The sequence below is a fragment of the Maniola hyperantus genome, chromosome 15, assembly GCF_902806685.2.
Source record: "Maniola hyperantus chromosome 15, iAphHyp1.2, whole genome shotgun sequence".
In the NCBI taxonomy this organism is placed as follows: domain Eukaryota; kingdom Metazoa; phylum Arthropoda; class Insecta; order Lepidoptera; family Nymphalidae; genus Maniola; species Maniola hyperantus.
This window is the reverse complement of record NC_048550.1, coordinates 10,629,799-10,641,884: the sequence shown is the minus strand read 5'-3', so window position 1 is coordinate 10,641,884 and position 12,086 is coordinate 10,629,799. Positions and strand designations below refer to the sequence as shown.

The 12,086-nt window shown below is 34.2% G+C and overlaps 2 protein-coding genes across 3 annotated transcripts; both read right to left on the bottom strand.

The window, feature by feature from the left end:
- Nucleotides 1–1,675: 1,675 nt before the first annotated feature.
- Nucleotides 1,676–5,359, bottom strand: LOC117989051 (uncharacterized). The gene is made up of 5 exons (XM_034976353.2): nt 5,209–5,359; nt 4,595–5,128; nt 2,961–3,111; nt 1,974–2,549; nt 1,676–1,866 (listed from the first exon to the last, which is right to left on the bottom strand). Exons 2-5 carry the CDS (start codon nt 4,986–4,988, stop codon nt 1,740–1,742), a joined length of 1,248 nt encoding a protein of 415 aa, XP_034832244.1. The 5' UTR covers nt 4,989–5,128; nt 5,209–5,359; the 3' UTR covers nt 1,676–1,739.
- Nucleotides 5,360–5,863: 504 nt separating this feature from the next.
- Nucleotides 5,864–10,803, bottom strand: LOC117988841 (uncharacterized). 2 transcript variants are annotated; one of them, XM_034976102.2, is made up of 3 exons: nt 9,907–10,803; nt 9,208–9,235; nt 7,295–7,423 (listed from the first exon to the last, which is right to left on the bottom strand). In XM_034976102.2, exons 1-2 carry the CDS (start codon nt 10,598–10,600, stop codon nt 9,219–9,221), a joined length of 711 nt encoding a protein of 236 aa, XP_034831993.1. In that variant the 5' UTR covers nt 10,601–10,803; the 3' UTR covers nt 7,295–7,423; nt 9,208–9,218. The 2 variants fall into 2 exon arrangements, with proteins under 2 accessions (XP_034831992.1, XP_034831993.1); XM_034976101.2 differs by lacking the exon at nt 9,208–9,235 and having other exon boundaries at nt 5,864–7,423.
- Nucleotides 10,804–12,086: the final 1,283 nt, after the last annotated feature.

Genomic DNA, 12,086 nt, shown 5'->3' with positions numbered 1-12,086 from the left:
CTCACTTGGGGTGACCATGTTTTGCGAGGGCAACGACTCATATACTTATAACTTCGTAAACATTAATTAATATTTTTGAAATCTTGTGTAGGTATATTTCTTTATGTAAAAATATTCGACACGTTTCGAGTGTTCTGTGGTAGGTAGTCTATACTAAAACTAACGTATGTCTACCGTAAATAAAAAGGTTTCTTATTTATTTAGGTAAGTAAGTAGGTACCTGTAAAGCCTTCTGGCCCTAATGTCTGCCATTTGTATCGGCGACGTTAAATCCAATATAACCGTCTCAGTCGACTGCATTTATCTCGGATCCTGATATTTTACTTTTCGACAAATAGCATTTGTGTCCTCGAAATTACCTGTGAGTAGTTAAGGATTCAGTCTGATCTCGTCGCTTTTTAGGGTTCCGTAGTAAACAAGGAACCCTTATAGTTTCGCCATGTCCTTCTGTCGGTCCGTCCGTCCGTCCTCGGTTAATCTCAGATACTATTAGTGCTAGAAATCTGTAATTTGGCATGGGTATAAATATTAATCACGCCGACAAAGTGGTGAAATAAAATTGAGATAAATGTTTTTTTAAGGTACCTAGCTAGCTCCCCTACATGTAAAGTGGAGATGATTTTTTTATCTCGTCTATCCCATAGTGTGGGGTATCGTTGAATAGGTCTTTTTAAAAATACTGTGGGAACATCATTTTTCGATTTCTAGATCCGTTTGTAAAATATGATGTTTTAAAGTGCTAATTTTTATTAGAGTCAAGTGTCCCCCTCCTTTATCAGCCAAACGGTAGTATATAGCAATGTGAAAAAATTCACAGCAGTAGTATATATAACCAATTTTAAAGGAAAACTATCACGGCTAAGTAGGGTTCACAGGTTAAGGAGTATGACTACGGAACCCTACACTGCGCGTGGCCTGCCACGCACTTGGCCGGTTTTATTAATCTTTACTATCATGTTAGTTTTTATGATTTCTAAATTTCTAGTCAGCTGGTGTAACGGGAGGCTTCTGCCGTGGCTAGTTAACAAAGCCGTGCTGCGGAGCGATTTAGCGTTCCGGTACGATGCCGTGTAGAAACCAAAGGGGCATGGGTTTAATAAAAACTGCCGAACCCCTTCCAGGTTAGCCCGCTTCCATCTTAGACTGCATCATCACTTACTACCAGGTGAGATTGCAGTCAAGGGCTAACTTGTTTCTGAATAAAATAATTATTGAAATTGATATTCGTGGTGCTAACATTGTGGCTGACTTTATTCGTCGGAATTTTATTTGAAGAAATTGATCTTTCTTACAAATTTCACTTTGAGGGTTAAAAGGCCAGAAATAATGTTTTCTTATCATTACCTGTATCTACCTACTATACTACTAACACTAGATACTCAAGCTAGGTAGGTTCGGCAAAGAAAATTATCGTGAGAAAACCGTAGATATATATTGTATAGATATTAGATTTACCTAACCTACGCATCGTAGGTTGATGGAATCCTCCGCAATCCTTTTTAATTTATTTTGGTACCTAATGGTTTGGTGACAGAGAAGTTTAATATCCAAAGGTGTTCATCAGACAAGAAGATCCGGAATATTTGTACTTAATATTGTAAATATTTAGCACTTATACCTACCAGAGCATCCATTAGACGTCACCTACATAAAATGATAGAGAAACCAGGACTGATTTGTTCAAGTATTTTAATAAATAATACAATTCTATATAATATCTACTTAAGTTTAGGTACATTTTATGTTATAAAAACAAACTCCCAATTCAGCACAGCTTTGCCAGTTTTCCATGTATCAGCACAAGTTTTGGAACAAAATTCGGCATTTAACAAAACATCTTCAATGTTTTCAATTAAAATTATTTTTCTGTAACCGAAACAAAAAATATATTATTTAGAGATCTCGGTAAATAAGTAAATGAAGACATTATGAGAAATATTTAAACAACATTAAGATAGGTAGTAGGTACGTACTCTAAGCAAAATTCGAAATAGACGAAATCGAATAGAGGTTTTTTGCAGTTCACATTTTCACATCTCGATATAGGTCCATTGCATAAATCATCCTTAAGAAATTTCGGTAAATAATAAAAATGTTCTTCCACAATATCCGATGGAACACAGTATCCTTTCATTTTAGCTTTAATAAACAGTTTGTCTACTTTCGTATCTCCTTTGCATTTCTCATAGTATTCTTCATTAATATCCTTTTTAGAACACACACCATTCTTTAAATTGAAATCTTCAAAATATTCTTGGAGACTATTAATACTATTATTGTTTTCCAATTCTTCGTCGTAATTAACATCAGAATAGACACTAATAGTTGGTGATGTAGTTAATCTTTTTGAAGCACTATCGAGCATTTGGTAAAATTTTCTTCTGCATAGTTCCGTAAGACTTGGTGTAGTGATTATATTTCTACCTAAAATGTGTTCAAATTTTTTAGGAAAATATATTTTTGTATTTGATTCGTTGTTAATTTGGCTAAGTTGTAATACGAGTTTATCATTGTAGTTTGTGTCATTACATATAGAATTGTCAAAACATCTGTAAGACAAAAGCAATATTTTAATAAGAAGAACTATACACACAGACAAATTTTCTTCGGATGTGCGCCTTCCAAAGGGGAGAAATTTTCCATTAATGATCAGGTAGGTAGGTACCTACCAAATAAAAACTGTGAAATTCTTATACTTACAAGAAACCAGTGCAATGCGTGCAATTATTTATTATAGCACAACAACGTCATACTAAATTCTTGGCTTGGTATAGGTAGCCAATAATAGGTACAAGACGTTTATGGGATACTTAACAATTTGTTTATCACATATCAGTTGTAGGTACGTACTATATTTTGAATTTTGTTGTTTATTTTATTTTTTTACGAACAAAAACAGAGTGACTTTTCATTAACTTCTTACTGAACTCTTGGTAGGCAATTTTATTATTTGAACTTACCCTATATTAAGGCTTCTAGTCTGTTGCCCTCTAAACATATGGTACCACAGGGAATAGGGTATGGTGCTTAGACTTCGGTTTCGCCAGAATCTGAATTCGCAGTGATGGTAATTGTACACGGGTCTTTGCGGCAGCCATTGTAATTTGTTATCTGAAATGCCAATTCATATATTTTAGCTCAGAAAACGATTTTAATTAAAGAAATAACTAACTAACTACTTAATTTTGAAATAACTAAACATCAAAAATATCATGTAACGGGGCAAGGTGCCCAGAACGCTGGCTTCGTTGCCATTGGTTGGTTGGTCAGAATAATATGCTGACCGAGCTAACTGCCAGCCTTCCGGTCACCTGTGGAATCCGTGTGGCAGGATATCCTTGGAAAAATCCACCCCAATTTTTTTTAATTTACGTAGCGGCCATTTCGAATTTTTTATTTAAATAGTAGCAATAGAAGTACCTACCTCCTACACAATCTGTGAAAAATTTTTTCATTCAACTCTCTACCTATTGCGGTTTATGTGGACAACCCGCTAACTAACAGACGGACGGACGAACGGACAGCGAAGGCTTAGTGCCTAATAGGGTAGGCCTTCGGGTACGGAACCCTAAAAAGAACTATGAACATACGGCATAGTTACCTAGTTTTAGCACTAGGTTTAGAGCTTCCTTGTGCGCATTAACCACTGAAAAATTACATTCGATCCATTGTGTTAGTCTAACAAAACCCCTGGTCAGGTCTCCTATAGCCTGCGAACAATTAGCTCAACTTTCTTCAGCGATTTCCGCAAGTTGCGAGTTAAATGGGTCAAACAGATCAATAAGGAAACGTTAGACTTGATTTATAACGGCTAGTTTGCTATCTACTAACATAACTACAACAGTTACAACTGCTTCCGTTGCTTTACGAGGGACACTAAATCTGCTTGTATTGGGAACATCAAAATGTAGGTTGTTAGATTTATCGGAATCAATTCAGTGGAATAAATTGTTTCATAGACATTATTTTTGTATCAGTTCTAAAGTTTTAAAATGTCTTCTTTTGCGGTAGTGATAATGTTTATGTTGTAGTCCACTTTACGTTTGAAATTAATAATAATAATAATAATCAATGTACCTACGTACGTACACATAATCTGTCGGTAAGCTACTAAGCACTTTTTAATTATTTTATAAAATAATATAGATATTTTTTGAGAAAGAACTACGTTGCTAAGTACCTGAATTATATATATATTAGAAGTATGATTGTATTTATTACTGTTCGTTATCATTTATTTATTTAAGCTTGTGCTTCAATATATTCTATAGTTGAGAATACCTACCTGTTAATCGAGCCATTTCATTTCTTTTGTGTCTTTTTCTATCTTAAAATCTTCTTTGTGCATCGTAAGCATATTAGCAAAATATCTGTTTAATTTCCCTACCTACAGACACAGTTAATTTAATCTGTTTTATATATTAAGTAGGTACCTACTTACTTAATTTGTTGCTTAAAAGTGGCCTATTTTTTTAAAAGAATTATTTATTATATCAGTTATCCACTTACCTTTATATTAAGTTTGTATAATTGGTTATGTTGCACACACACGCAAATTATGTAACACTCAAACCAAATCAACAACATGAATTACCACAAACCGATAGGTATCGTAGCATCCGTAGTTCAGAGATTCTTAAAGGCAGTTCACGCAGCTCATTTTCGTCCAATATCAAAAATTTAAGGCTCCTCATTTCGCCGATCTCGTCCGGTATATATTGCAATCGATTCCCACTAAGGTCCAGGCACTTTAGGCGACTCAACTTTGATATCTCTCTCGGCAACTTGGTAATGTCATTCCCGCTCAGATATAAGCTCTCTAGGTTATTCAGTTTACCAATATCGCTGGGTATACGTGATATTAAATTTTCCTTCAAATAAATATCCGTTATCTCGGTTTCTTCACCTTGGAGATGTTGTAGTGGGAATTCTGTGAAACCTCTGTAGTTCCAGTGTAGGACGCTGTTTACTGCTTGTTTGTAGTCCATTTTTGTTTCCGCTTTTATAAAGTTATCTTCTTCAATATATTGTAACGTTCATCGTTTTCATTTCGGATTCTTATTTAGGTAAACATTTACCATTGTTTATTCATTTTTTATAAGTTTAATTATATTTTGTTGAGATTGTTCTACAATATAATATTATCAAATTATTTTAATTTTACGTCTTGATGGTTTTTAAATTTCATGATTTATTCATGTAAACTACTTGGACTAAACTTTTACCTAATTTTCTATTGCGTTACACTAACATAATGTTGTGTATTTACACAATAAAGACGCGTTTATCTTATTCCCGTCTCAGTTAGACTGCGTCTTCATACGAGGTTAGGGAGTATTATTTTTAAAACTGTAGCAAGGTCTTTCATTTAAAATTAGAGCAATTTCATTGGTTTTATTGAATTTGGTTGCCAATCTTTGGTTGGGGCATGTTGTGTGTTATTTGGATCATGATCCGCAATCCACATCTATGTAGGTATAGTTATTCTGAGATGAATATCGTGCTATATAAATAAATCATACTAAACACAGGCATATACGTATACGTGGGCGAGAAATGAAAAATAGCTGGAGTGTGAGCTTTTCAAAATGTTTCCCTCCAACCCTAATGCATTCGGGTGAACCAGCTTTCGATTTACATTTAAAAAATGTATGTGTGTATATTTTTTATTGCATCACAAAACACAAATTTAGCTTGCGGGAGTTCGAATTAAATATTAGCTGAAATTCTTCGGCAGCCGTGTTAAATTTCATTTCATCAATTAAATTTCAATTAAGCAGCTGTCGACGGCGATATGAGTAGGTATCTACTATTCTAGCTTATAAATTAAGCTGGCACGTGGAACTCTTTAAAAAATAGAGAATGTTTTGGATAAATTTATTTCCGGATAAGTACAATTTTCTTATGCTTATAAATAATAATTTAATAAACATCAGAACTGAATTTATATGTTTAAATATTTTGAAGTTATAGTATAGTATATATGTATATTAGGTATATTATAATAATACAAAGTTTGCAGTAAAATCGACGAAGAGTTTTGTTACATGGAAAACTATGGTAAATATTTTAATTCAATATAAAATCTAGTTTTGATCAACTATTTACTAATTAAGATCAGACTTTGAAGAATATTGTAAGCTTTACACAGGTACCTACAAGAATTTTTATATAATACTTTAATAAGTTAATACATAAGGCGCTGATAGGGTGTAATAAATCTACAAAAACCCTATAGATATAATACGTATAAAAAATCATAGCAATAACTATTATAATATTAGGAAAAACGTGTTTAATAGAGCCGTTATACATTCATATTGAAAAAATTTACTTACTTTCTAGAATTTTTTTAAACTGTGCTTAAACTCTGGATATTCTGCATAAGAATAAAATGATATGTACACCTTCAATCATTTAATTACATAATATTAGGTATACCTACATTACATTTATAAACCTTTTGAAAATCAAAATTTAATTATTATTAATGTGCTCTAAAGTCTAGGAGCTAGCGCACACCACAGTGAATTTCAAAAATCTGTGAACTATAGAACTATATAGAAGTGCGCGCACTGCGGAATTATATCCGCACTGGATTTTGACAGATTAAAATTCAAATTTGCGAATTTTAAAACGCACCGCAAATCACCGCACCGTGGTGTGCGCTAAGTGTAAAGCAGTCGAAAAAAGCAAATACTTAATTGTACCTACCCAACTATCAAGTCACTTGGTCATCTTTAGTTTGAAAAATTTTATGTACTAGTATGACTATGAAATTGTATGTACCTATTAGTAGACTCGTAAAAATGGTCGGTAGGCAGCTATATTTATTTAGTATCTGAATATACATAATTATCATTAAGATTATCATCAAAATGAGACGTTTTACATAAAACGGGCTCCCTTTTACAAAAGTTAATATCGAAGTAAACGACCGAATTATTACCTTATTCGATCGTCGTCGAATATTGATCTCAGATTATTTTCCGATATATTCCTGTTTACGTATACAATTTTGAATCTGTTTTAAAATTTCTTATTTAACTTAGATAAATAAATAGGCATTTTCTAGCGATATCGCTTGATGAGCTAGGCTATTAAATTATAGTACCTAAGTATCTAAATTATCGTACCAAAACGTAAGTATCTAAATTATCGTACTAAATTATCGTAGGTAAATGGTTTAACCATATCTGAAGGCTTCGCCATAATACAATTTACGCAAGATTTTCGTTGATTTGAGGTAAATGTCATGGTGCTTAGAATCTGCGTAAGATTCTAACGCGGCGGGGTTTCTTTTCACATTCGTCGTCGCTGTCGAAGGAGGATTGACTGCTGTTCAGCATCAGGGTCTGGATCTCAGGATTCAGAGGCAAGGCTGGGTAGGACGAGCGACGCACCATCGGGGCGGGTCTAGCACCTAGAATAAAAATAAGGAGGCTAAAATTTCGATTTATAAAATAAAATGAAATAAAAGACAGTCAAATAAGTAGATATATCAAGTCCCCGCATTTAAAGTGATGTTTAAATGCGGGGTACTTTTGCAAATTATGAAGAAAATTTTACTTTTTCAACCCTGAATATTTTTTTTGCAAATGTCGGATCGATGTTGACTTTTCACAATTCATTTATTATAGTACTAGCTGATGCCCGCGACTTCGTCCGCGTTTAATTAGGTTTTTAAAAATCCCGTGGGAACTCTTTTCCGGGTTTTCGAGTTCCGAAGTTCCGAGTTTTCCGGGATAAAAGTAGCCTTTGTCACTCTCCAGGTTGCACCGTTGCGACGTGATTGAAGGACAATCCAACAAACAAACACACTTTCGCATTAATAATAAGGGTAACTTTTAATATCTAATTTGACTGGACTATATGCATTGACTATATGTTATTGTAACGCACTAAGTATGAAATGATTTTTGAAAATTCATCCACAAAGGTCGCTTCAAATTGGCGCGCATTGACGCAATTTTCAACCTGTACAAGTTAACATAATATTGAAAATTTTTCATAGTAACGACCTGTATCTTTATCACGCATAGCAAAAAATTTCTACCGAGATAAAAATTAACACTCTACCTAAGTAATTTTTTTAAATAATTATATAACATATTACTTTACAGTCAATATTTTATAATGTAACTGTTGTGTTGTTGTGTTGTAAAAGTTTTAAATTTCGCTTCGATTCGTTGCCAATGTGAATCAACCTTAAGGGGTTAGATATGGGATGATAGGAAATCCCATGGGGGCACAAAACATGCGTATTGTATACTCTATCACTATAATATTAGGTATAGTTTGCTTCGGTGCAACAGTTCGGGCATGGACACTGATAGCGATAATAATAGCTTTGACTATTCATTTAGAAAATTTATATGTTCAACGGACTGAGAAACGTATATGTCCGTGTGAATTATAGGGTAGTTTCTACCACTGCTTTGCCCAATTCCGGAAAATACACTATTCTATACTCCATCCACGGAAAAAAGTTAGTATAGGGCTCTCTCTCTGTTACGTAATCCCATACAAATGACAGAGACGTAATCTCGGTGGGCGTTAACCATTTTGAGACACCAACCAATCACAAACTAAACTATGTTTTCAAATTGAATTTCGAATGTTTTGTGAAAATATTTTTGAATTGAATTTCGAATGTGTTTTGAAAACATGTTTGTGATTGGTTGGTGACTGAAAACGGTTAACGCTCACTGAGATTTTCATTTCTCTCATTTGTATGGGATCACGTGACAGAGGAGAGCCCTTACTAACTTCTTTCCTTGGGTAGAGTACAGTCTATAGTAAGCAAAGAAACTAACGTAATTTGGTGAGAGCTTATTTCTACGAGCTCAATCTACATGTTTGAAACCTAGGTACGATCTAAACATTCAGCGGTAAAACTAGTACCTACCTACAGAAAGAAAACCTTTAGATAATATTATGTATATGAATTCTAACCATCGCATCGGTTTATTTTCATACTCGTACGAATCAATTTCAAGTGCACGATTTTCACTTAGTTGTAGGGGAAAAGGAACATACTATTAAGTTTTCACTCATATTTTACTTCAATCAAAAATACTTTCATCGAAGCAAGCAACAGAAAGAAAAGAAGTTATTGCGTGATTTAAAAAAAAGCACAAGGTGATTTTGCAAACGAAAAGCATAATCAATATTGGATGCAAGCAAAACGCTCGAAAATTTTATTACCTGATTTTCTTTCAGTCGTCTGAGAGACCTTGTAAGAAATGAAGAAAAATATAGGTAAACTGCAGGTGAGAGAGATAAAAAGTTTAACATTGATTACAATTTATTTATTACAACATTCAGTAGCACATTTAAATTGTTCAACGCTTGAATTTATTAGAACATCCAAGATGGCGAATTTCAAAATGGCCACCATGCCAATAAAAAAAATTAAAGGGACATAGTTACTATCATCTTGTACGATAGTACGGAAACCTTTACCGCTAATTTTACGCGTCAATCCTCCACGAATATTTAGTAATTGTTCAGAAGACCACAAAATCGTAATGTTTAAAAAAACAAGCTATTATATTGCAATGTGTGCATATTTTAATGGTGTGAGGTAAATTAATTGAAAACTATAGATACGAACTATAGGACGGTAAATTTTGTTTTAATTGCTTTTTAATTAGGATAAACTTTCGTAGCACTCTACGATTACAATGGACATTATTTTGTGAATGAAGTATAACACTTAACTGTACCTATCTATAAATAAGGAAAAGCTTACGCAAAGTAGCTTGCTTACACAATAAAATTTGATTTGTCTAATAAATTCGAGCGTAACATCAAATAAATATTTATAATATAAGTAAAAATACATGTGTAGATCGAAATCTTGTATAAAAATAAAATGCATGACACAAATAGAAGCGCACATACCAATCAGCTTTGAAATGGACTCCCTCTTTACTAATTTATGTTCCACAGGAGTGACTCCAATCGACGCTGGAGCTGAGTTTTTGATCAGATTCTTCTCACCGAGGTATGAATTAATGGACTCTGCGCGAGTATACGGCCTGCTTTCTCGTGGACTCTTTTTCTCTTCATTGGGAGTCGCTTCAGATTCTGCGATTTGGAACAAGTGCAGACTAAACTTGCTTGATTCTCTTCGCAACATTTTCTTGTTAGCAAACTCAGCTAATGACTGTCTCCTTTCTCCATCTGGATTCAGTTTCCTTCTGGCTCGTTCTTCTTCTTTCACTTTCAACACATCGAATAATGCATTTAGGACCAATATAACTAGAAACACTGTTATCCCGATCACCGTGATAGTATTATTTTGAAGATCCATGTCTTTAAATTTGGACCGTTTTATTTTAACCGTCTGAGGTTTTTGCGTGAACACTTCCAGAGAGCTACATGCGTCTTTGAGGAATAAAGGTATCACTTTCGGCTTCACAACATTCGGCTTTGAAATGTTTAGTTTAGTATCGTTAACTTCTGGCTTGTTGTTGGTGTTTACATTCAGTGGTTTTTCTTCGTTCACATTGGTCGTCGTAAACCACATTTGTACACTGTAGAAGCAATAAAAAATAACGGAGAGTATGAAGAGTAATATCTTACGCTCGTTCATGTTTACATCGCAAAATACATACGTGTTTGTTTTGATTGGGCCTCGCGCGTGCGTGTTTAGCTTTATGCGTAATGTGATTGTTTAAAAAAGCTGAAAGCTTCCACTGATTTGTGCTTCTGTTTGGGTTTTAGTTGGTTGTTTACGAGTATTTTGATGCACTGAACACAACTGGGGGCCATGACAGGCCTTGTTTTGTGGCTGGTTGGTGCGTATTGCGCATGTGCGGTTTTCTATTAGCTGGGGCGTAGGGGTCAGCTTGCTTGTAGGGGAATCCGTTTGTAGGTACGTGTAAGCGGTAAGCACACGAGGCAATGGCATAAACTATTCATCGATATGGAACTGTTGCCACGGTTGCTATGCTCTCATTTCGTTACACACAAAATATTATGTTTCATTAACATTATCAGATTTCCTCCTCGGTTGTTCGTGTCTTATCAATTTCATTTGGAAGCTCCGTTATCGGTGCATCCTATTGGCGTTGATAAATCGATCACGTTTAATTAATTTTATCTAGTTGAGGGTGTTTTTTAACATTAGCGATAAAATTGTTTGATAAATGTTATTTGAATAGGTATCTAGTTTACTATAGGTATATTAACCTAGTCTGATTACCTACGTAGTAGTGGGTCGCATGAACTTATAAGTTATCCCGTCGGCTTCTTTTCCACGTACTAAATGACTCGTATTCTTAGCAGGAAAAGTATATCTATCATTTTTGGCTGAATAAGGTGTAGGTACTCTTTATTAAAGTTTTTTAAAGAATATTTATTACCAACATTATCATGATTGAAATTCCCCTTTCAAAGTCAAAGTCAAAGTCAAATGATTTATTCAAAATAGGTAATACTCTTTTTGATGGTCAGATGTTGGATATGTAAGATATAGTGATGATAATTATTACGCAAACTTAAAACTAAAGCTACGGGGGTTCCAAACGCGCCCAGGTCTGAGAAGAGCCCACAACAAACTCAGCCGGATATTCTTTTTATTATCACCACTTTCATTTTCACCAATTTCACTTTATCAAAACTTTCCCCTTTCTCCACCAACTACCTAAACGTAAAGCTTGTGCTAGAAGTAGGTATGACAATAATGCAACGTGTGGGGTGTGAACACAGGTGTGAACCACCGACATTTCAGATTCCACTGCTTTAACCGTTGAGCTATTGCGGCTAAGTTTTTTAGTATCTGTATGGGACTTTTGTCCGATTACAGTTACAGTTACAGTTTTTTTGAAGTCTTTGTAGGTAGGTAGATCAAACATTTTTATTTGCGTGTACTTAGGTACCTACCGAATTTTTTTATTCAGACAACTTAATTTGGCTATTTTATCTACTATGTGCGATAATGTCTGCAGTTATAAGACAAGGAGACAGTTGGACGGCGAATAAATTAGAATTCTCCCAAATAGACTCTAGGTATCTACCTACTTTGTTTCTCTCGTTCATTTACTTAAAGAATTCTAATAGGTTTAATTTATACTAAC